The 25,219-nt window shown below is 49.1% G+C and overlaps 1 protein-coding gene across 2 annotated transcripts in view; it reads left to right on the plus strand.

The window, feature by feature from the left end:
- Nucleotides 1–24,505, plus strand: part of SETD2 (SET domain containing 2, histone lysine methyltransferase) — a 66,596-nt gene extending 42,091 nt beyond the window's left edge. For both annotated transcript variants that reach the window (XM_037383132.1, XM_037383133.1), the window contains exons 13-21: nt 7,819–7,867; nt 8,180–8,360; nt 11,586–12,261; nt 13,136–13,270; nt 13,861–14,000; nt 16,651–16,762; nt 22,844–22,924; nt 23,138–23,239; nt 24,037–24,505. In XM_037383132.1, the coding sequence (XP_037239029.1) occupies nt 7,819–7,867; nt 8,180–8,360; nt 11,586–12,261; nt 13,136–13,270; nt 13,861–14,000; nt 16,651–16,762; nt 22,844–22,924; nt 23,138–23,239; nt 24,037–24,198 (1,638 nt within the window). In that variant the 3' untranslated portion in view covers nt 24,199–24,505. The remainder of the gene's footprint in view (nt 1–7,818; nt 7,868–8,179; nt 8,361–11,585; nt 12,262–13,135; nt 13,271–13,860; nt 14,001–16,650; nt 16,763–22,843; nt 22,925–23,137; nt 23,240–24,036) is intronic.
- Nucleotides 24,506–25,219: the final 714 nt, after the last annotated feature.

The following is a 25,219-nucleotide window of genomic DNA, read 5'->3' on the forward strand; positions in this document are numbered from 1 at the left end:
CACCAAGACTGGTGTTTTCTTTTGAGCTGGGAGGAGCTCAGCCTTGGGTATCTAGAGACCTTTGCTGTAGCCCCTGGTCAGGCTGTGGAGTCATGACCCATCTTAGTTGCTATTTAAGATGTGGATTCACACCCTCTCTGTGTACTTGTTAATTAATCTCAGGTCATTGCAAGGGTGCTAACAGCCTGTTGCAGTATGCGTGCCTGGTCATAGGGATGGGGTTTTATCTCACAAACTCTAGCCTTGTAATAATCCCAGCAAATCCAACCCAAAAAAGCAGAACCATGCTGCGGGTCTGTGAAAACTCCTGTAAAGCATTTGTGGGCAAAGTGTGACCTGAGGATTCATTCCGTCCCAGCCTTTATCATAGCACTAAGAGTTAACTGCTTCTGTCCAACTGTCACCTGTTAAGATGCAGGGTGCCACCATAGCCCAGCCCGGAGGTGGCTGATGTCTAAAAGACAAGACTAAGGTGGCCAGGTGATGCTTTAGATAGAAGGGGGATAGATAGTCACCTTGGAAAACCCAGTCATCCCAGTGGCAAGAGCCAGTCGCCTTTTCCAGCACATCCAAGCTTTTTAAAAGCTGGTTTTGTTTTGAGTGGTGGAACATCCTGCAGTAACTGCCATTGGATGGGGGGGCGGGAGGGTCTGAAACCTCGTAACTTAAGCTATGTCCTCTCCAGTCTTGCTGATGACCCCCTTGTAATTTCAACCATTTCCATCTAGCTTCTCAGGGCAGCAAGGAGCTGACCATGGGTCTCCTTTTCTCAACTCCATTTTCAACTCCGTGCTGAAGAAGGGAGAGGACATAGCGTGCATACGGTGAAGAAACGGGAAGATGGTTGGGAAGCTGGATGATGCATGAGCAATATAATAGGTGAAAAGAGGACAGAGGTGGTTAACTCATTGATGCCGACGTTATTTTGGTGCGTCCATTGCCGGCAATGGACGTCGCTCCGGGAAAATCCCAACTCCTGGCATGAAAGGATTAAGTGAGCTATCTTTTTCTATACCTCTATACACAGGACTTGTAAGTCCTTGGCTTACAGGGCTCATACACTCCAACTCCTTAACCCACAAGGAGTCATACCCACTGCAACACACACTCACACTCCCCAGCAGGGTAAGTTTTCAGCCTGGGCTTGTGCATGCCATTCCCGCTCTCTGAGGAAGCGGTGCATATCTTATCCCATGCTGAAAACTCACTCTGAGTGGCACAGACTGGTTGGTGAACAACCAGCAAGGGCGCACGTGGTGGTTCAGTGTGGTTCTTCCAGGCGCCTTAGCCCACTCCAGCCCGAGGATTGCACTCAGGTAAGGCTCCGTGGACTGATCCATACAGCCATACCCAGGATGGAGGCAACAAACAGCGTGACAGCCAGCGGACCCAGTGCTCTACCCTCTTGGCATCACAGGAACAAGTGGTAGGGTCAGCACTGCCAAGCATGGCAAGCTTTTCTCAGCATCCTTTTGATGGCTTACATTTCAGTAGTTAAGGCAGAGGGACAGGAGAGCACGTTTACCTTCAAGCATAGCATGTGCTTTAATAGTGTTAGTATTTCAGGGTGGTCTGGGTGTTGGGATTTCCTTGCTGTTTACGCCAAAGCAGGGCCTTGAGGTCCAGCAGCTCCACTAGCAAAGCTGTAGGCGTCTTGTCATGACCCGTCAACAGGTCTAAAATCTGTCCCGTGGCAAACCTGTGTGCTCTGCCGGCTGACTAATGCTGCATGAACACAACCAGCGTGGCAGTGCTGGCTGCTGCAGAGCACCCCACCATGCTAGCATGGTTTGGGCACTGCTCTGCTGCAGGTGGGATGGAGCTTTTGGCATCTTCCTCCACCCCTGGGTGGGCAGAGGATGCCCTTACCTTCGGTGGGGGGGGCAGGTAGGAGCTGTAGCTGTGAGGATCCCCAGATCTTGCCCTTATGAGTTGGAGAAGATGTTTTAAGAAAAATAATTTGAAAGAGTTCAAGTGTTTTGGGTTTAACAGGTTTTGATTGGACACTTCTGTCCTCACAAGTATTTAGCAGTGACTTGGAGTTCAAGGCTGAGGTGTTACCCCAACTTTGGCCAAGGTAGACTTTTTCTTTTGCAACGAAAATGCCTGTTCTGTGAGCTTAATTACCAGCCTGAATAGGTATAGCAGAGCTTGGGTCACTCAGGCAAACTGAGCTTTTGTCTTCCCCTGAGACATTCTTTCCAAATCACATCTGATACATCTTGATAGGAGAGCCCTGTGAAGCTGCTCTTGCCTGTCCTGTTCCCAGACAAGCCGTCCTGGTGTGACTGCCTCTTGCTCTGGCACGCACATCACATGCTTTAGTTAGGAGGCTTATAATTTGTTATAACTCAGAGCAAGAAATAGTTCATGAAAACAATAGGCACTGGTGAGTGGCCAGCCTGTTTTTTGTGGTGGGGTTTTTTGGCCTTCAAGCAGGGATGTCATGGCATTAGTCCTTCTCTTGCTCTCCTCCCTCCCTTGGCGTGATGCTGGAGCTTTATGCTCATGCAGAGGGAATGGGGAGCTGCAGAGGGAAGAGAGGAAAGGAGCATCACAGGAGGGAGGAAAGCAAGGATGAGGAAATCCAGCCCTAGCGGGCAGAGCATTGGGTATCCAGCCTGGGAGGGGACTGATCTGGTTATGTGGTGTTTCTTCAGCAAATCAACAACGTAAGTTCAGAGGACTCCAGGGCAGTTAGGTGAGACAGCACAGTCTGTAGGTCATCTTGGCTTTGGGTGCATAAGTCCTGGCAAATGTGGCAAGCTCCGGCAGGCTCTGCATCCAGGTGTGAGGTTCATCCCTTCAGCCTCAGGAGAAATGTGCTTGGTCCCTGGTTGGGAAGCAGAGGTTTTGAAGCATGGGTGTGAGGCCAGGCTGGCACAGGTTGGCGTAGAACACCCTGCTGCCAGCTGTACTTGCCTTGGCACTAACACAAGATGAGCCTCTACCTGGTTGCACTGTTGTTTCCCTTTGCCCGTTGTTGGTGTCTGTTGGTCTTCTCCAGCTTAGTTGCATTAAATCAGAAATAATTGTCAGCTAAGGAACAGATTTCTGGTGAGGGTTTCATTAGGTACAATGTTCCTTTCCTACCCCTACATCCTTTGAGTCTCGAGACTGTTCTGCAGCTCTTTTGCCTCTCCCGACCCGAGGATGGTTTTGTGTCTGCAGCTGGACAGCCTAAATCCTGGTTGGAATTTTTTTTTACTTTTCTTTTCTTTGTAACAGACTTGTATCACTTTTCTTTCTACATTTAATTTTCTGTGCAACTCATTAAAAATTGTTCTGGAAGGTAGAGAGCCATTTGGACTCTGTTAGTGGTGGTTGCATTGATTCAGCATTGTGCACGCTTGAAGCCAGCAGCTTCCGTTTCCAAAAATAAAACAGGCTATCCTTCGGAGTTCCCCTTGGCTTGTGTCTGGTTTGACCACCATCTGGTTTTCATGGAGCAATTTTGACATATTCCTCTGTTGGTTGCTGGTTCAAAGACTCTGCTGCCTCCATCTTCCCCAGACTGATGCTGGAGGCACTGCAGCCTATTGAGTAGATCTGTAGCTGTTCTCCAGCAAGACGTAGCTCACTCCCCAGTTCATAATTATCTTGTATTTTGAGCCACCTGGACCTTTGTTAGGGCAGTCTAATTTGATGGGATGGATCCTGCCACAGCTTCACCCATTTTCCCCCTCCAGTGCCTCCTGTTGCTGTGGTCACAGCCGTGTCTTTCAGAGGAAGGTGCTTTCTCCTTCCTAGGGAGGGCAGATGCTTTCTTGCCCCTTGCATGTTCAACTGTCTTTGACCTCAAAACTTAGACGCAGTTATCTCTGTTGAGTTGAAATCGCTGTATTTCTTAGCTTCAGCAGCTGAGCTTTCAATGTCACAGTGAACCTAAACCAACATGTGGCAGGAGTGAGCAGTGCTGTGTTTGCCAAGTCCACCTACTCAGGTCCTTCTCCTGTTCCTGTTGATCCCTTTGTACGGTAGTTTCCCATTGCACATCCTGCTATTTAATGGAAAGTCTTTTTAGGAGCAGGGGAGGCTGGTCTAGCTTAGCTCTTCCTCCACTTGCCAGCTGTCCTGGCTGGTTCATCCATCATCTCACAGCTTAGTGGCTCCTCATCACACCTTCTCTGCTGGTGGGAACATTGTTCGGGCCAAACGTGGGGCAGATTTTTGAACGTGCCGCTCTGCGGTGTGTCTGAGAATGAACTTTTTGTGGGGAGTGATGTGGGAGAGAGAAAATAAATAGAGAAAACCTGTTGCTGGTGAGTGCTTTTGTGTCTGTAGAACCTGTGCTTGTGGTCCTTCCCACACGAGGCAGTAAGAGGCAAAACGATCTACCGCTGGATGGCGTGTAAATAGCATTATATAGGCTTTATTGTCCCAGCTGGCTGCTTCAGCATCCCTCCCCACTCCAAACAGTGAGCTGCTGCCTTGTTTCTTGGCATTTAGTTAAAAACACACTAGATTTGGGGTCTTTTGATCCACAGCAAATGTGTAAATAAATAAGAACAATTTTAAAAGAGCATATCTACAGACTCTTAATGCCTCTTGTCATGGCATATGTGTTCATGGATGCTTCAAACTGCATGAGTTTGCAGCATTGTGTTCAGGTTCCACAGAAAAGCAAAATAGGTATTTAAAAAAATAAAAGTCTTGACCAGAGTAACTTTTTTTTTTTTAACCCTCAGCAGCACTTTTGAAGTGGTTTTGTGTTGTGAACAGACCACAACAGGGTTTCTTATACTTCCGTTTATTTCACCAAGGGAAAATATATTTTCTTAGCCCACAGGGCACATGGGGGTTTTTTTTCCTAACACAATAAAAGTGGGACTCGCAAACCTGGACTGTCTTGTTAAATCCAGTGCTGGAGGTAGACACATTGCTACTGAGCGATGCAGTCTGGTGCAACTGGGCAGCCCAGGAGAGATGCCAGTCAACTACTTTCCAACCAGCTTTAAAAAATCAAGCGGGGGGTTATTTAGAAAATGAACACTATGTAAGGTTGAGAGTTAAGTCGAGGTAAAGCTCCGTATGTCTGAGAGTAGGGAAGCTTTAAATACCCAACCAGAAGCAGCCTTCACTCCCCCTGTAACAGTTTAATGAATCTTTTTCTCCCCTCTGCCTCATCCATGCCTTAAATTACAGGATATTTTAGCGCTCTAGGGAAGGTCCCTGCTGGTTTTCCCCCGAGGCATCAAAGTACGATAGGTGAATGTGGCATCGCATCAAATATGAAGATTTAACGCTGTTGGGAGGCTCTGATGGTCATGGACTTGGGGAGGTGGCTTTGCTGAGGTTTTTGCTTTGCTCCACATCTGGTCCTAGGAAAGCACAAATCCTGCCCTGGGAAAGCCAAGATCTCAGCACACTGCACCAGAACAACTTTGTATAGCGCTGAGTATATTTTTTCTGAATTAATTGTCTTTTTTCTGGGGTGCAGCTGCAGCCTCCATCAGGGCCACCCCACATTCTCTCTTTGATTTTTCATATTTGGTTTATTTGGTCTTATTTCCTATTGCAGGACCATACTGGTCATGTTCAGCCACATAATAGCTGGTTCATCACATGCTGCTTCAAATAAGTGGGTATTCTTGTGAACTACTATATTACTTCATGAAGGGAACAGAGCAAGGGCTTGATAGAAACTGGAATTAAAAAAAACCCAGGGTTTTTCTTCCAAGCTACCAGCACTTGGACAGTCAGTAATGCTGTAAAACCTCTCCATATATTCTACATGCTGTAGGATCACTAGTATGATAACATGTCATTTATACTTTGAGTGTCAGATTATTGCAGTTAGAAGTACAATCATGAGCGCTGTGGGGCTAATAAAACATAATCTGTAGCAATACACAGTTTAATGTGGCATCATAATAATTGTTGCTGCATAATCCAGCAGCATTTAACACGGATGCTGCGCTGAACTGCAGCAGTCCCAGTCCCAGCATTTGCAAGTCTGAGTCCAAGTGCTCTCCCGTTTTATGTCAATGGAACGGTATTGATGAGTTATTCCGGCTCACGTGGATTTTGGGATTCAGCAACATGTAGTGTGCCATCTGTGTATATATGAGAAATGGTTTCTGGCTCAAATAACTTGAAGTTGCAAGGGATTACCTGTTGCCTTAGCAAAACGCACACTTCTGCCCTTGCTTTCTTTGAGGCTCCTCTTCTCCCCTTTCTCCCTGTGGTGCCATCTCTGCCTGGAGTTGCAAATAAGGCACGGAGCGAGACACCTGACTGCAGGGCTTCTGGCAGGTCAGAAAAGCAACAAATAATTAAAAGTGCTGTAACATCTCTTGTAATTTCCCATTGCAAAGCAGCCCCTTCTCTTTAGCAATCTCTTGACAGTGCTGCAGCTGCAGCCTGCCATCATCCTGGGCCAAGGGCCTGGTCTTTCCCAGGAGACCAGTGCAGGTGACGGAGCAGCATGGGCAGAAATCTTGGGGGACAGTGGTGCAGGCAGGGGGCTGTGTGTGTGCAGCTGAGAGGTCATTAGTGCAGGTAATAATGATGGAAAGTAAAGACAGAGAGAGGTTTCATGTGATACACTTCAGGATCACACAGGGTAATTAAAGGAGGTAGTCAGAGGATGCCCTAAAGACCCTTGCAAGGCACACAAAACCTAGATCAAAAAGCAGCTGCATACTGTAAGCCCCACAGCAAAAATCTCCTTTAGCTGGGTGCTGCTTAGGCTTCAGAACCATGACCTGCCTTGAAACACAGACGGCAGAAACATGGGTTGGTTTAAAATATGTGACTTAGTACCAGGAATCGTGCTAGCATTCAGGTATTAGGAGGTCAAAAATGTTACAAGCGATGAGTAACAGTCTGAGTGTGTTTAATGGGGAATTCTCTCAGTGCTGTGGGTGGGATGGAGTGTGAAGGGGGACCGAAACCAGGCAGGGGGTTGGTGGTACAGCAAGGGCTGGGCTTTGGGGTCTTGGAGGTGCCTTGGGTGTGCATCAGAACCTGCTTTGCTTTGAGCCCCCGGTGCCCACCTGACGTTAAGAGCACACAGGTGGTGGCTGTGATCTCACCAGGTCCTCCTCCCTGCCCTGGTCCCTGTGGATCTGCTGCTCCGTGGTCAGGGGGGTTCCCCAGCTTGGCATGGCTTGGGTCGAGCTAGATGGGCACAGGCAGCATGCCCGGGCTTCAGAAAAATAAGGGTTTGTAGGGAAAGGGGAGCACTAGGAATGCTTCTGCATCCCACACCTCTGCTCTGGACTCTCCTGACCTGGTTTTCCTGCTTCTGCCCCTTGGTCCATAGCAAGCATGTAAATAAATAGAAATAATTTTAACAGGGCACATTTTTAGACTCCTAGTGCCTCTGAGCACTGGAAGAAGTCACAGCATACATGAGAGTGTAGTTGCAGGTGCTTCAAACTGCACATGTTGGCGGTGTTGCGTTCAGGCTCCATGGAAAAGCAAAATAGGTATTTAAAAAAAGTAAAATCTTGGCCAAAATCACTTTTTTTTAACCTTTACTAGCTCTTTTGAAGTGGTTTTGTCTTGTGAACAGACCACAACAAGAGTTTCTTATGCTTTCATTTATCTCACCAAAGGAAAATGTATTTTCTTAGGCTGAAACAAGGGAGCTCAGAATACGAACACGAAATGCTGGTCAGAGGCAATATATAGAAAGCACCACAATAATTTGCCTAAAACCACAGCTTTGCTTCAAGAGACATGGACTTTTTTGTTTTGTTTTAAAATTGAATTGTTAAATTATTAGTGCCGTGCTATGATTCTTGCAGCCCTGTAGATGGTTGTTCTTGTCAGTAGCTGAAACTCTGACCCTGCCTGTGGCTTGCTTTGCAGGAGGTGTACCGGATCCCGAAGAAGAGTCAAGCAGAGAAGGAGAACAGTGGTATGTATTCATGTTTTCCTATATATCACTCATCTCCTATGAAACCACTTAATTTTCCTGGTCTGGGATGTCAAGGGATGTTCTGCCTTCATAACTCAGCATTCCTACTCCGTGAAAACGGCTCCTGTAAATAGGGAAGATAATCTAAGCAGTGGGTGATGGGAAATGTAGCCCTGAGGCTGATGCAGGGCAGCCTATACCTCGTTTGAAGACTCCGTTAACTAACAGAAGCTACTGAAACTGCAAGAGGGGGGAGCTGGAAATACTCTGAATTATAAAAATTCTCTCCCTTTTACCCATTTTTCCTAACAGCTGACCGTGGCAGAGAGTCAGCTGGCCACAGGGATCAGACTCCTACTCCAAAGAACCCGATCCTGAGCAGAGAGCGGGATTCCGAGAGGCAGAGCCAAAGTAAAGAGAAGAAGAGACGGAGAGACTCGTTGTCCCCTCCATCCTCGGCATATGAGCGAGGAACAAAGAGGCCAGAGGACAGGCAAGTTATCTGGCGGCACTGGTGGCAGGGCTGCGGGTCTGACCGCTGGGCTGGGAGTGTTGGAACTGTGGTAATCCTGGGTGAAAACTGGGGAAAATGGTCCTGGTGATCTTTGAAAACACCCAGGGACAGGGAAGGAGATTTTATCCTGCATGGTGAGATGCATTCCCTGGCCGGAGTTGCGTGGCTCCTGGGTGTTAGGTGGCCTCTCCTCTCAGATAACCTAAGTCTTCACCTTCAGTCATGTTTTGGGTATTAGACAGGTGACGAGGGAAGCGATACCCACCTCTCACACAGGAATTAGGGTTGTAGCCCTCCTAGTGCAGAGTTTGTCTGAGTTCTTCAAAACCCATTCCCTTCTGCTCACCTCTCCCCAGTGTACTTAAACTTGGAGCAAGACCGTGCCCGTACCAGCTGGCAGTACCCATGCCAGGCAGGACTTCTAACACAGACCAACTTCCTTGACCAACTGAATATCCCCCAAAACCGTTGAGCTCAAGGAAAGCGGTCGTGGTAGGTGTGACCCCACCAAGTTGGTGCCATGTCTCCTGCCTTCCCCTGGGAACGGTGGCATCCTGCTGCCTTGGCTGAGGAGGTGTCTCTTAGGTTTTAAAGACCTTGCAGTGATTTTACTTAGTGTTTCTTTTTTGTGGGCGCTCTGTTGCCTGATGGATGCCCACTTACACTGCATATGTTTGCAAGCGATGGATACAAGGGAGCATGAGGGCTTCAAATTTACTTACATCTTATATTAAAAAAAAGGATTTTTAAACACAGGTTGGCTAGGGAAACAAGGCACCGAGTCTATAAGCTCCAGTGAAAGTATATGCTACTTTAAAGTACAGTGTGTGCAGATGCTGAAGATAAAGTAGAAAATAAAAGCAACCAGTTTGTGTTGCACTAGCGTGAGTTGTGCCCTTCCATGTAAAGTACATCTGCTGACCAGGTCCAGTAGGATGGATGGTGAGAATAAAAATAGGGGCTAGGTAAATGAGACATAGACGTCTTTGTTCTTGGTGAGTTGGCCAGTTCAAGGAACAAGCAGTAAGAGAAAATGTTTTTAATTATTAGCTGTTCTCCCAGATTTTAAGTGAGAATCAGATCAGTGCAATGATCCTGGCAGCCACACGAAGCTGCCTTTGCCTTTTCCTTTTCCTATAGATTCAGACTATCACTGTCTGAGCGCCTGAGCCTGTGCTGACTCCCAGGGTTGTTCGCCAGTGTCCCACAGGCATGCAGCCGGGCACAGCCAAACCCTCCTGCAGCCAGAGGAGCAATAGAGATGGTGGTGGCAGGCAGCACGTGAATCAGCAGCTGCTTGTTGCCAGATAGCCATTTTCCTCCCTTGAAAGTTGCTTCTTAATTAAAAGAAGGAAAATATTACATGTCTTGCGTTTCTGGGAGGCTTCAGATCATGTTAAAGGCAGTAAGAATGCCAAGGAATTTCCTTTAAAGTCATCAGTTTTCTGTTGTCCCTCTTAAATAGGATCTAAAGCCACTTAGTAATTAGGGAACAATTGGTGGTGAGTCAGCCAGATGAGGAAACTTTTGTCCTCGTATTGAGCTGGGCTGGGAAAGTTTAAAACATCTGGATAAAAAATAAGATGTAAATCTATACTACTGTAATTAGCCATTTGGAGGATGGAAACATCACCGAGGTCTGAGGGTAGAAGTGGAGCTAAGTAACGGCAGTGTGTCAGGAGGTATGAAGATGGATGGACTAAACAGTGTATTTTTTGTGTATTTTAAACAGAAGAAGCTCTTTTGTGGGTGAGGAATTGCCTGCTCTGGCTCTTCCTTCCTGCAGCCACATCCTTGTTGGTGAGTGGTGCTCACCAGGAGCAGGACTAGGGTGCCCGCATCCTTCTCTGGGGATACTCTTCTTGCTCTGAATGTCCCCCTTTTGTCTTATTAAATCCTTCATGTAACTAACAAACTAAGAAAATAGGTGGAGAGAGGAGCAAAGTAAGAGAGCATCGCTGGCTTGCTCTGCACTAAACCCTCAGTTTTCTTCTGCCTGTCCCTTCATGCCAGCTGCCTCTCGTGTAAACTCTCCAGGCAGGGCCAGGAAAGACTTGAATTATTGAAATTGAACTCTTCATGTCAATAAGGTTCACATTAACAGACCCTTGCAGCTACTCTGGGAATGTGAGGAAACATCTTAAGTGTATCTGTTGGTAGCAATGTGCTTTTGATATGTAAATGGAATGCATGAACATAAAGTGAGTATATAGAGAATATACTGGATGCTTTGTAGAATCCATTATATTAGGGCTGCAAAGCATTTTTGCTTGTAATCCCCATTTTACCACACTCATAACTTCTCAAAATATCCACCTTTGATCTGAAATTTTCCTTGGTTGAGGTCTGATCAAAGTCTTTAGGCTTTTTTTTTTTGGTTTTCCCCCTTCTTTAACTCCTTGGAAAAATCCCTCCAGCTGCTCTGTGTGTCGGGATGGAAATTCTTATTTGTAAAAAAATAATTAAAAAATCCATCCACACTTTATTATTTTTTAAGCTGGATCTGCGGTCTAGTAAATAGCATAACTCTAAACAGAAACGTGCTGTTTGTAATTCCCTTGTTCTTTGTCATGTCTGCAAATGCGCCTGTGTCTGCAGCTCCAATGCCAGGGGAAACCTTAGACAAGAAATTTGGGGTACTTTCCCCATTGCTGAGCTGCTCTGATCTTTGGGAGTGAAGATGTTGTGGTGTGAGGTGCACCTTCTTGGAGAGCCTCTTCCAAAACCCATCTGTTCTGGTCCCGCTTCGGGAAACCATGGCAGAGGGTCTCCAGCATGGGTCCTCAGCCTGCTCAGGGGGCACCCTGCTTATTCCACCCTCTCCTCGGGTTCTCTGTTGGCCCTTGAGATATTGCCTCCCCTCTCCGGGTGTCTTGGTGCTACCCAGCAGATCTTCCCGACAACCGCTGCATCTTTGCATCACCATTAGCTTCAGCACCGAACTGAAGTTGGTAAATCCAGTGGGACCACTTAGCTCATCCTCTGCCCTCATGGACAAGTGGGACCAGTGGATGTTTCTCCTCCCTATGAGTTGCCATGGTTGGTCGAGTGCCTGAAAACAAATGTTTTTAGGAATTGTTGCTGCTGTTGGGCATTTGGGCCCCCAGTGTCTGCTGCCATCAGTGGTGGCTGTTTCGCTGCTGGAGCCCTGGACCTTCAGGTTTCTGAGGTCTCACGAAACCTTCTCTTTTCATCCTCTCCCAGGTATGACACACCAGCATCTTCGAAGAAGAAAGCCCGGCTTAAGGATCGCAACAAGCTGTCCACAGAGGAGCGCAGGAAGCTGTTTGAACAGGAGGTTGCCCAGCGGGAAGCCCAGAAACAGCAACAGCAACTGCAAAACCTGGGGATGACATCCCCCCTGCCCTACGACTCCATGGGCTACGGCACGCCCCACCACAGCTTTATCGGCTACCCACCTGGCTACCCCATGCAAGCCTATGTAGATCCCAGCAACCCCAACGCTGGAAAAGTTCTGCTGCCCACGCCCACCATGGATTCGATGTGCTCGACAGCAGCATATGAACACCCACAGACCTTGGTTGGGCACACAGTAGAACCAACCCTAACTACTCCTCAGCCGGTACCAGTAGTCCAACATGTAGCAACGACGATGGAGGTTACGACTCCACAGTATGTAGCACAAAGCGACACCGTGGTCCATCAAGAACCCAATGTGGCCGTCCTGCCCGTGGCTGCACCGGGACCAGTGCAGAGTCAGAGCTACGGGGTTTGGGATTCCAGCCAGCAGACTGTAGCAGTACAACAGCAGTACTCGCCAGCCCAGTCTCAACCAGCCATATATTACCAAGGACAGACCTGTCAGACCGTTTATGGTGTGACATCTCCCTACTCACAAACGACCCCACCGATTGTACAGGTAATTTCTATTTCAGACAAGGCATGGCGTGAAAACACCCACAAAATGAAGGGTACCAGCCTGCAGCTGGGAAAACCACTTTATTTGCTCACTCTTTGCTAGTGCTCTTAATGTTAGAGCATCCTGCTTTGCTCTGATACTAAGCTGCAGTAGCACTTCTCTGATGACTTCCCATGCAAGGGTATGAGAAAAGCACATTTAAGTAGGGTATTTTCCATGTACAAATGCTGTAGTTGTTGGAGCCAAGCAGGAGTTTACAGCTTACAGAGATTATTTGTAACCTGTTTATAGAAGTTAAGTTGGTTTTTTGATTGTTGATTCCAGTGAATGGGTATTTCTGCATAAGAGCTTCCACTGTCATTGACCAAGTAAGCAGTAAAATGCAGGGCTGTGAGTTTGCCTTCCATTGGCTTTTAGAAGCAGAGTCTGGAGCTACCAGCTTAAACCAAACAAAAACCCCAACAGATCAGCTTTCTTTATCGGTTTTCTCTGAATTACATGTCCCCTTCCATCAGGCTCAGTCTGGAGCTCCAAATGACTATGCTAAAGTGGTTTCTCCTTGTGCTTTGTCTTCATTAACAAGGATATTGGTATTCAGCATCTTGCCGATGCCTAGTTCTTCCAAAAACCGAGACATAGGCAATTGTACGACTCCGGGGACAGCAAATCGGCCAAGATTGTTTGCTTGAACCCCGCCTCAGTCAGTGGTTATTGCTGTTTGGTTTGGATGTTATCTTCTACTAGTCCTCGATGACTGTAATCCTCTTTTGGCCTCCATGATTTGATTCCCAGTAAGGGAAACTGTACTGTGTCCTCCAGTGAAGGGCTTTTTGCTAAAGCAAGCTGACTTGTGATTCTCTGTGCTCCATTTCAGAGTTATGCCCAGCCAGGTCTCCAGTACATCCAAGGCCAACAGATTTACACAGCTCATCCGCAGGGAGTCATTGTGCAGCCACCGACAGCAGTAACTACAATTGTCACAGCTGGGCAGCCTCAGCCCATCCAGCAGGTAAGGCTTGGTGGGTCAGACGGGATGGGGAGTGTTCATCTGCATCTGCTTTGGGTTTGCGTGATTCCCCGTGGCTTCTGGATGGTGTGAAAGCATTGGTGGTACCAGCCAGAGGACTTTCACATGCAGCAGCATGCTGGTATCCTTCAGGATGCTGCTTTTCAGGCTGGATGTGTGCATCGGATGTGTTTTGGTGGGATTTGAGCCCAGATCTTGTGTTCAGGGCTTTCTGCCGGCACATCTGAGAAGGCTGCATATGGGTGGGTGTGTAGGAACTCCATGACTGCTTTTGCTGCTGAAGCCTCTCCATCAGAAATGGTGGCTTTGGCATCCACTACAGAGGATTTAAGAGCAGGGGTGGTAAAGCGGCTGTATTGCAGGCTCAGGGTGTGGTTGAGTGGGTGCTTGGGGTATCTGATGAAGAACTAGGGGAAGATCCTGTCCTCTACTTCTTGGGCCAACACTAATGTAATTTTTAAGTTTTACCTTCACCAAAGTCATTGTCATGGGGGGAAGAGGTGTCAGGGTTGCCCTGAGCACTCTCACGACCGCTCACGTCTTTTTCTACACCTGTTCTGTGCTATTTTCAGCCAGAGCTTGTGGTGACCAATAACCTCCTGGACTTGCCTCCACCATCCCCTCCAAAACCCAAAACAATTGTCCTCCCACCTAACTGGAAAACAGCCCGAGATCCAGAGGGGAAGATCTACTACTACCACGTGGTAACAAGGTAAGCATGATAACGAGGTGAGCGTGGTAACAAAGTGGGCGTGATGGCTGCGTCAGGGCTGGAGTTTGATGGCTCAAGTGAAGGAATTGGGTGGAAGAGAAATGCATGTTCAGCCCTCAGAGTCTCATTAGGCACTGCAAAGCCTGTACCCAGCAGGGTGCTGCTCATAAGCTGGGTGGGTGGGAGGCTGAGATTGCTCAAAACCTCTCCTTCACCCCCGAAAATGTGGCCCAGGGATGGAGCCCTGTTTTCTGCAAGCAGAAGTGCAGTGATAGCACTCGATTTCCTTGTGAACAGTGACTCCAGCCGTGCATTGAGTTGTAACCCGCTGTGATAACACGGTGGTGAGGAGCTCCACTTCTGACGATCTGATTGCAAAAAAATAAAAATCTCATCAAAGCAACGTATTTCTCCCCAGCATCTTAGTCAAGTCGGATTTAAATCCTTTGACACGTTCATCGCTCTGCCTGAATATGAGGTGCCCCACGCGGTGCTGAAATAGCAGCAGAATTAACAGGTAGAGAGAGACCGCGTCTGCCCTTCATGCTCTGAAACATCCATGGGGCTCTGACGGCAGTGCCAGGCAGATAACCCCGCTCTGTGGAGGTTTAACGCGTGTGCGAGCGTTGCAGCGGGTGTGCTGTATGAACAGGAGGTCTTTGATGCCTCAGGGATCCGCTGGGATCCGCGGCATGTGGCATCAAAGGGTTTGTCTTCTCACCCTCGTTTTTTCTGCCTTCAGACCTCTGGTCTGTTCTAAAGCAAGAAATAGTTTCCCAGTGTTTTCCTCACACCTTTGTGATCAGTTTTGGAAGGTACCAAGTTTTTTGATCATTACCTATGAATTCATATAAAATTTATATCATGGATTTTAGACTTACGAAAACAATTATTATTTTTTTTAACTTTCAAACTCCATGTGAGGTCTCTGTGGGGATCCACCTCTCTAAAAGGTTACACCTGAGTATTTTGTTACATGTCCTGACTGTCTTGATATCAGTTACTGTTACTTGCACACATTTCTTTGCATCAGTTGACCTTTTCAGTCCCCTGTTTGGACTTCTTTCGCTGCCTTACACATCCAGAGTTGCACCAACAGCAGAGCAGGAGAGCTTCAAACCCCAGGAAGGAAAAGAAAACAGCCGAGCAGGAATTCGTGATTTGTGCTGTGGTTTGGAAGTCTTGCAATGAGACGAAGAGACGCAGCTGAGCCTTCCCCCTTGGCAAGGAATGCCTCTTCTGTGCATCTTCTGCAACTACATGAGAAGCCGCTAATTGAATATAATTAATCTTGAACTTTTTCAAGGAACACATGCTGGAAGATTTCTTTCAGTTCTTCTTTTAACTGTGTATCTTCCAACAGAATGGGGCCAATACAGGAAAGGAAATCTTACTTGTTAGGTCTTCTTATTTAAATATTTTGTTCTACTTGGCAATCAAATTAATAGTGGTCCAAGCTCAGGGATATTCAGCAGTATCTGGAGAATCAAGTAGCATGGTGAAGCACGTGGGGGCTTGTTGAAATAAGACTTTCATGCTTCCCCCTAGCATGTCCTGAAAAGTAAAAAGCCCTGAAGTGGGACAGGGTTTCTGATACAGGTCAGAAACCTCCAGAAATTCAAACCAGCGGCTTCTTTTGATGCAGGCTTTCAGGATTTCTTTGTATTGAGCTGAAGAGCACACATCCTGGCTTCACACAAGAGTCAAGAGATGGCAAATAGTTGCCATGTTAGGTCACCTCCAAATCTAATGAGGTCTGGGGAGCTGTCCTTTGCATCCCTCTTGTTTAGCCTGTTTGTGACTGAGTCCTCTCACCTGATGGAGAGTCCCATACTTGCCCTAGTCCTGCAAAGGCAGCGGTCTGTCCTCTTGGCCCTGATTTCTCCTAGTTGTGTTCCTCCCCTGGTCAATGGTGTTTCCTCCCTGGCACTGTCCTGTATTTGCCCTTGGATGCTGATGGCTTCCCACTCCCCTCTTCCAGCCTTGAGGAAATGCAGACCAGTTCTTCCCATCCTTCCCTGGTTTGAGCACAGCGGGCCTCTTCTCTGAGCATTGGCCTGACAAGCCCATGCAGGCTCTGGTGGCTTCTTCCCATGTGCAGTGAGCCAAGCAGAGCTCTAGCCCTGTGTTTAGCCTCTTCTAGTGTATGGATGAGATGAGCCTCGTGGCATCCCTTCAAGCTCTTGCTCCTTCCTGTGGCCTTTCTCAGGATCTTTGATCTGCGTCCTTTCCTCGATGAGATACCTGTGGCTGAGCACTTGGCTTTGAGGTGTCTAGGGCTGACCCTCGCTCTGCATGAAACAGCACCTTCCCCAGCCACTCCGCTGTGATTGCTCCCATCTTTCCACGCCAGAATCACTGACCTTCTTTATTTCATGCCTGGGATAAACTTCCCTTAATCCCACGTTGAGTGTCAGCAGTGATGGGAAGTGTGAATTCCCTTTTTTGAGTTCTTGCTTGGCTGTAGCCTTCTCCGACTTAGAAGCCTACTCAAACTCATGAACAGCAAGATAGGGCCATGCATTACACCTGTGTTAAGGGTTTTGGTGGTCAGTGCAGACCAGGTGTTCCTGCTGATGGGACAATCGATAAGCAGGTACTAGTTATTTTTAAGAGGGTGATGGTCCTCTGTCTCTCTGTCTTCCTCCAGGCAAACCCAGTGGGACCCTCCTACCTGGGACAGCCCAGGGGACGATGCCAGCCTTGAACATGAAGCTGAAATGGACCTCGGGACCCCAACATATGATGAAAACCCCATGAAGGTAAGTGTGGGGTCAGCGAGGGAAACCGCTTAACATCTCTGGCAGACCACACGGATAATCTTGTCCTTCAGGGCAGGAGCAGTGAACGCCAGGGCTGTTGCTGAGGTCGGTATGGACTTGGGGGAATGACAGTGACCCAAGATATGCTGTAGTGGCTGTACTGACCATAGGACCACTGTTTTTGTGCTTTTTAATAGTGGTAGGGGATTAACAGAGTTAAGTTGTTCTTTTCTTGCCACTCTGGAACACCTGATGAAATATGCTGCGCTGCCTGGTAGCTGCTGAAGAGCAGCTTCCCCTTGTTGCTGCCAGGTTTAGCCCTGGTGACAAATACTCAAGCAGAGATTTTTGTGATGCTCTCACCTCCTCGTCCTTCTGGGTGCTGGCTTGGTAAAGACCCCAGTGTACCTTTGTTTACCTCTCGAGCTGTGCTGACCGCGGCTTGGATGAACACAGGCTTTCTGGGGGCGGCTGGTGTTCTGCCCTGGATGCCAAGCATTACTGCAGCCTCATGTGTGGAGATGACCTTATAACTGGCCAAAAAAAGGGGGCAGGAAGGGGGATATCACTGAAATAGGAAAAACTAAGTGTGGCAGTAGAAGAGCTGGGAGCTCTGTGTTGCTTCCACCACCAGCTGCCTTTCTGCTTTCCTGGTGAATGCTGCAGAATCTCCACCGCTCCTGCTGTCAAAGGTTGATGCCTGTGAGGATGGAGCTGCTCTCCAAATGGGACTTGATTTTCAGTTAGGTCCCTCTGTGGCCACAGCCACCTCAGCGTTCTGTGGGAGGGGACTTGGCTGAGCCCCCCTGGGGATATGTCTGCCATCGGTGTGTGTTTCCAGCTCTGCCAGCTCTTGCAAAGCAGGGAGGGCAGAGTCCAAGCAGCAGCTGCTGAGCCCCTGTAGATAAATCACCCTGTATACCTTCCTGATTCTCTAAAAAGAAGAGAGGAGAGCTGCAGGGAGAAAGGTTTGTTGGGTTATAACTCTTCAGGAGCAATTCTCTCGATGCTTGGGTGATGCCCACATACCCGGTACTAATTTTGCTGTAGGTACTGAAGGTGTTGTCTGTCCTGCAGTGCCCAGGAACATCCCAATGTGCTGCGATCACATTTCGCATGTGTTTCACAGGATCCCAAGTGTTAACCCAATCCCTGTCACACCCCTTGAGTACTTCAGCCGGGATTCCTGGCGAGTTCAGTTAAACTGTATTATTTACAAATGTTTCTCTCCCTGTGAAAAAAGTTAATTAGAAAATTCACTAAGACCTGGCACAAACTGCTCAGCCAGGGAGTCTTTACTTCTGCAGAGGAATCCAGAAAAGCTTTTTAAATGATATTTTGTGCCTGGGTCAGCATCATGGGTACCCTGCTGGCATCCCCTGTGGTTCTGGTTGGATCCTCAGTGGGCAAAGGAGCAAATAATCATGGCACTGGGAGGATTCATAAACACACAAGTGTCCTGGGCTCACTGGATCCCTTAGGTGAGCTACAGGTTCAGTACCATGCAGCGACCTTGTGCTGCTCTGGCTGAGAACTCCCTTTATTGTGCTCAGCAAAAACATAAAAACTGACCTCGTGCAGCTTTGTGAACATTCCAGATGACTCAGGCTGAAAGAAAAATATTTCTAATTTGCCCGTTTTCTACAGCGCGTTGGGCTTGGATGGGAAGGGCTTGCCCTGTGTTTGCCTTGGGTTGATCCCAGTTCATCTGCGCTTGCATGTTGCTTCTGGATTCGGGTTGCAGATTGCTGTTGAAGGATACCGGCATGCAGAGCGAGACGCGAGAACCTATTTATCAAACAGACCTTCATTTTAGGCTTTAAGGCAAGGTTTGTTCATCTGGAATAGCCATAAACTGCATCCCCATGGAGGGTTTGCTGCTCTAGCTGTATGAGGTAAGGCTTAGTGGTGTGGACCAGTCTGGAGATAAACGTCCTTGTAATGAGAATGAGATGCTGAGAAGAAGGTTGGGCTCTTCTGATATAGTTGTGCTGGTGCTTTGCAGCCCGGGAGTCTTTTTCCCCATGGACTGAGGGTCTCGGTGGTGCCTGCGACTGCAGAGGGAACAGCTAGGAAAGATGCTTCTGTAAATGCGGGCAGGCATTTACATGCCAGATTCAAAACCTCTGGGATAAAAGAGATGCCGAGGACTGGGGTGATGCTTGACAGGCTTCACCTCAGAGCAGACATGAGCTGGCTGTTTCTGCCGGTTTTCAGTGCTCACTCAAACCCCAAAAGCCCTATTTTCAAGTGCAAAACTTCTCTGAAGCCATCAATACCTCGTTCCTAAATTAATAGCGGCCATGCAGCTTTGGCTGACCTTACGGTGATGTGGTTCTTACTCACTTTAGAGCTTTAAATCTTTTTCTTCTTGGCCAGGATGGCCTGAAGGTTGGGTTTTTCCCGGTCATGGAAATAACATTGAATTCCCCCATGGTCATAGCTCGCTCACCACCGCCTCCATAGTGATGTTTCCACCCTGAAATTGTAACCACATTCCTTGGATTTTTTTACCCTCCTCCTCCCCACCCTGCACCTTTTCCAAGAGGGATTAAACCCGCTGGCATCACGGCTCTGGCCATCCGACAGCTGCTGTGCTATTCCTGGTGTTCCCCAGCCACGAGGCACCGCTCGTCCTGGCGAAACACTTGCATCGGCAGCGACTGGGGTATTTTATTTCCTCCGGAGTGTGTTCAACATGCTTCGGAGCATCATTTGCTCCCTTCCTGATACCCTCAAAGCCCCGGCATGGCTGCTGTTGCTGTGGCTGGTGTCAGCAGTGGGTGAGGTTGCCTGGGGCTCGCACACCAGTATAGTGATTTTGATGGAAAGGCATTCGAAGCCACGCTTGCTATTTCCCTTTAAAGCACATTTTTAAACCTGCTTTTCCCCTTGGAAGAGGGGTTTCATGAGAGAGTGGCCTGGCAGAGTGCTCAGGGAGGCTGGCACTGGCATGGGGCTGGATGCCAAAGTTTTGGTGTTCTTTTAAGATGGAAAAAGCCCGGATTTATTGCACGGATGTGTTTGTGTCTCTGCTTATTGGTACCCTGCGGAGAGCATGGAAAAGCCAGTATCAGTGGAGCAGATTCCAGCAGCCTTATCCCATGCTGCTGGAGGATTTTGTTGTCCCCCCTGCACAGGCTCCTCCGAATTTCCCAGCGCATTTGGCTTCTTGCTCCCCTCCCACCATCACCCCATCCCAGGCTGATTTTCCCCTAACAGCATCTGCTGGCTTCTCCATCCTCACCTCTTCTCTGGAGGGTTTTTGCATAAAGCAGCAAGGCTGATAAATGTGAATACCACCATTTTGGGGGTCTTTTCCTGTGTTACAGGTTTCCTGGCAGGCAGCATGGCTTTGAATTACAGGAGCATTTTGGAGGAGCTATGGGGGAAGCGCTGTGGTCATGTCAATGCAGGCTAAAGCCCTTTGATAAGGAAGTTTTAATGTTAAAGATTAATTTTAACATGAGGAGAAATCAGCATCTTTGCACAAGTAGTAGCTTAGAAATACAGTTTCTGTGTCTACTCATTTTTCCCCTACAAATTTTGGCACTGGTTTTCCCCCCACTCTGCATGCTGTGGCCGAGAGGAGCAGGATTTCACATGAGCTGCCAGGCGGTGCTGGTTGCCTGGTGCTGGCAGCACTGCCTATGCTGGGGCAGCAGCTTGGTGGGCATCTGGTGTTTGGCCTGTCCTTGCTCCGGTCCCCAAAAAGTGCCGTTTTCCCCCTTCCAAGTCACCCCCACAGCCCAGGTGGCTCCCACGGTCGGGGGGGAAGCGATGGAGCTCAAAATCCCAGGAGCATTTAGCCCCAGGCTTAACCCGACCAGGTAAGCTTTATTTTTGCATTTACTTCCTTTACACATTTATTTACACACCTCTTTATTTGGTATTTACAGCGCTTCCCTGCAAACTCCAGACCTGTCCTTGGCTCTACTGGGGCAAGCTAATTAGCGCTGATAGTTTATGACATCCTCTGAGGGCTACGTTAAAATCCTGTTGTTACCAAACTGACCCATGTAGAAAATACTCCTTTCTTGTGCGGGCTCGGGGAATTAAGAGGAATTGGGGTGTGCTGGAGATGCTGGGGTGGTGGTGGTGGAGAAGGGCTTGGTGATGGAAGGTGGCAGGGCTTGGTGACACCATGGTGCCGGAGCCGCGCCGGGAGCCAGCAGGGAGCCATCTGCTCCCCATCACTGGCCTTTTGATGTCAGTCCCTGAGCTGTGGGCAGGGAGCGGTGAGCTTTGATGTGCGGCCAGCCCAGAGACGCACCAGCGCTTGCTCGGGACAGCTCCCAGCCATAAAACTTCCCTGTGGGGGGCTGATCTAAGTCCCACTTCGCTTTGCTTATGGGATTTTGCAGCTCTGCCCTCCAGCCTCGGCCAGGCGTGTCTGTGGGGTTTGAAAGGGATGGGATGGCTCCTGCTTTTTCCAGTGTTCAATACTTCAAAAAACTGAGTTTTTTCAATTAAAAGAAATAGCAGGGCACTTCTAAAGAGCACAAGGAGAGGGCAGATCTCCCTCCAGCTTTGCAAGCCTTTAACAAGCCTTTTTGCGCTCCCCATCTTTAAAATCCAAGTTGTGATAACTCGCGGTACCCAAACCTCTCCTGATAAAGCACTGGAGGAGAGATGCGGCTGTTTGCTCTCTTAGACTCTGAGGAGGTCACAGGCCTTGAAGGCAAAGCCCATAGGGATGGGTGGGAGTGCGGGGGAGGTAGGTGTTGAGCTGGTGGTGAAGGGATGCAGTGGGTGCAGTTTCTACTCTGTTAATATCAGCAACAAATTAGATCAGCTGGTGCTTGTGCTCTGTGGGATTAGTACTTAGGGGAACAGCCAGAAATTCCTATAGAATTCCCTTTATCCTTCAGTGATCACCTGTAGCTAAAGAGAACCTGTTGTAAACGCTCACCAGTGGGGTCCCAGCCCTCGCAGTGCTTTCAGCATGAGGGCTGATGGCGTGCCAGTGTGCCGGCACACCGGGCAGGCGGCTCCAGCAGGGACGGTTCTGCCGCAGTCGGTAGCTGCCACCGAGCGCCTGGTTTAATGGGCTGAGTAAACGAGCTTGGCTCAAACAGCCGCCAGAGCAAGGCTGGGACAGTGCCCCCCCTGACCCGGGGGTCCAGCCGTGCTGGGTCCATCCCTGTGAGTCATCGTTGTGCTGGTGATAAGGCTTGGACATGGGTGAAATAAATGGGGAGGGGGGAACCTCAGCTTTCTTCCTGCCTCACCTCCAGCTAAAGACCCCACTGCAGGGCTGGCCCTCCCCTCCAAACCAGCCTGACTTCCCCAGGACCAGCTCATGCCCTTTTTCCAGCTTTTTTTCCAAAGAAAATGAGCGAGGAGTGGTTCCATGCCTCCCCAGGAGCTGTGCCTTCCCAGCCCAGCAGTGTGGCTGGAGTGTGCCAGCAAGTGTGCCCGGATCAGACTGGGAAGCACTCTGGAACTGGGCTGAGGAGTGTGCTGGGATCAGACTGGGAAGCCCTCTGGAATTGGGCTGGAGAGTGTCCCAGGACCAGGCTGGGAAGCGCTGGGGGAGCACACCAGGACTGGGCTAGGAAGTGTGCCAGGGTCAGGGTGGGGAACGTGCCAGTGCTGGGCTGGGAAGCTCACCAGGATGAGGTTGGGAAGCGTGGCGGGATTGGGGTGAGGAGCATGCTGGCATCAGGCTGGGAAGCACACTGGCACTGGGCTGGGAAGTGCTGGGACCAGCCTGGGGAGTGTGCCTGGTTTGGGGTGGGGAGCGTGCCGGTGTTGGGCTGGGAAGCATTCCAGCACTGGGCTCGGAAGCGCACTGGGAGCAGGCTGAGAAGGCTGGTGGGATTGGGGTGGGGAGTGCACCAGGCCTGGGCTGGGAAGCTTGCCAGGACCAGGCTGGGGAGCGTGCCAGCATCAGGCTGGGAATTCCGCTCACCGGGACTGGGCTAAGTGTGCTGGCACTGGGCTGGGAAGTGTGTGCTGCCCACCTGGCTGTAGGACAGGGCTGGGTGGTGGGACTGCTGTCCCCAAGGTGGGGACAGGGACTGAGCAAGGGATCGCCCCAGGGGGCATACAGCATCCTTTTTTTCCCCCTCTCTCCAGTCTTCCAAGAAGCCCAAGACAGCGGAAGCAGACACGTCCAGCGAGCTGGCCAAGAAGAGCAAGGAAGTGTTCAGGAAAGAAGTGAGTTTCCCCAGTGCCCTGCGGGGTTTTTCACTGTCCCACCCCAGTGACATGTCCGAGGGGGACACTGGTGTGGGGTGCTGGGGCTCATTGTCCCACGCAGGTGACACTGTCATGGGGCACCCGCTGCTCGGGGTGCTGGGGTGCCCCTGGGAAGGGGCGGTGGGGCTGGTGAGCGAGGGCAGGGCTGGATCTGGGTCTCCTCTCCCGCAGATGTCGCAGTTCATAGTGCAGTGCCTGAACCCCTACCGCAAACCCGACTGCAAGGTGGGGCGCATCACCACCACGGAGGACTTCAAACACCTGGCACGCAAGGTGACAGCGGTGGCACGGCTGGGGACATCCCCTCTGGACCCGGGGAAGGGGGGACTGCAGCGCCCCGGCTGCCGGCTCAGATGGGGCAGAGAAAGGGCAATCTTGGGGGAACAAGAGCTGGTCCGTGGGGAATCGCAGCAAATAGTGGGGGAGTAATTGGGGAATAAGAGCAAAATTGTTTGGGGAATATTTGGGAAAAAATAGCAAAATAGCTTGGGAAGTAGTTGAGGAATAATAGGGAGTATTTGGGGAGTAAAAGCAAAACAGCTTGGGAAGTAGTTGGGAAGTGACGGCAAATACTGGGGCTATTTGGGGAATAATAGTAAATATTTGGGAAATAGGAACAAAAATAGCTTGGGTAATAGTTGGGCTATAATAGCAAATATTTGGGGAATAATAGCAAATATTTGGAGAATGGTAGCAAATAGTTGGGGAATAATAGCAAAATTGTTTGGGGAATAATAGGAAATAGTTGGGGGAAAATGGCAAATCTTTGGGGAATTATAGCAAAACAGCTTAGGAAATAGTTGGGGAATAATAATAGCCAATATTTGGGGAATGTTTGGGGAATAACAGGAAGTATTTGGGGAATATTTAAGCAATAACAGGAAAATAGCTTTGGGAGTATTTGGGAGTAACAGCAAAATAGCTTGGGGAATATTTGGGGAGTAATAGCAGGTATTAGGGGAACAATAGCAAGGATTTGGGGAATAATAGCAAAATAGCTTGGAGAATCCCCAAGACTGAGAATACTGGGAATAATGGTGGGTATTCCTGGCCGCACCTGTCCCCTGCAGCTGACTCATGGCGTCATGAACAAGGAGCTGAAATACTGCAAGAACCCGGAGGATCTGGAGTGCAACGAGAACGTGAAGCACAAGACGAAGGAGTACATCAAGAAGTACATGCAGAAATTTGGGGCCATCTACAAACCCAAAGAGGACACGGACCTGGAGTAACCCCCACCACCACCCCAGCGATGCCGGGTGCAGCCAAACCTTGGAATACCAGGATTCGCGGTTTTAAACCACCAACCTGTGAATTTATTATTTTTTTTAAAAAAAAAAAGGAAAAAAAAAAAAAGAAAATAAACTTTGTTCCTTATGGCGTGAGGCGGTTTGTGCTGCCGGGGCAATGCAGAGGAAAACCCGGGCTGTGCGACGCGAGGCTTCGCCGGCTGCCCCCCCGCGGTGCTGGCGGTGTGCACCCCCCGTGTGTCACCAAGCTCTGTATTATATTTTAACATATATGTGAATATATTGATAATTTGGGTTTTTTTTGTTTTGTTCTTTTTTTTTTTTTTTTTCTTTTAGCCCAAGTTGTGTCGATACCACGGGAACAATTTGTAAGGATAGTTTTGGGGTTATTGTTTTTTCTTTCCCGCCCACCCCCCCCCGGTTGTTTCCTTGGTTTTATTTTTGGTTCTGCGAGGTTTAATCTGTTTCCATGTAAATATTGCAGAGCGGGGCTGCCCCTGGATTTCTGGCAGGCCTCATGCTATGTTGATAAGATTGATTTTACTGCTTAAATCATTTTACTTTATCCAATTTTTACGGAACTTTTTATGTAAAAAAAAAAAAAGAAAAAAAATAATAAAAAGAAAAATGAGAAAAAATCAACACTGGACCCGGCCCCGAAAGAGGTTTGGCAGGGCCAGGGGGGTGGCCGAGGGGACCTGGTGGTGGCACTGGTAGAGACACGGTGGCCTGGCACGTTGGCCCGTCCCCTCTCGCTTGGGGACCCCCTGTCACTCGGCATCCTCATGAGCCCTGAACCTCTGTGGGGCGGGTGTTGGGGTGCCTACGCATGTTTTGGGGTTAAACTGGTTCTTTTCCATCATGCAGTGTCCCCCCGTGCCACCTGCCTTGGGGTCTTTTGGGGAGTCCCCCACCCACCCAGGGCCACCCACACCCCCCTGAGGTCCTTATGGGGATGGGTGTGGGACGTGCGTGGGGACACACGGATGCCTGGGGACACGCT

The sequence above is a fragment of the Falco rusticolus genome, chromosome 4 (assembly GCF_015220075.1).
Source record: "Falco rusticolus isolate bFalRus1 chromosome 4, bFalRus1.pri, whole genome shotgun sequence".
In the NCBI taxonomy this organism is placed as follows: Eukaryota; Metazoa; Chordata; class Aves; order Falconiformes; family Falconidae; genus Falco; species Falco rusticolus.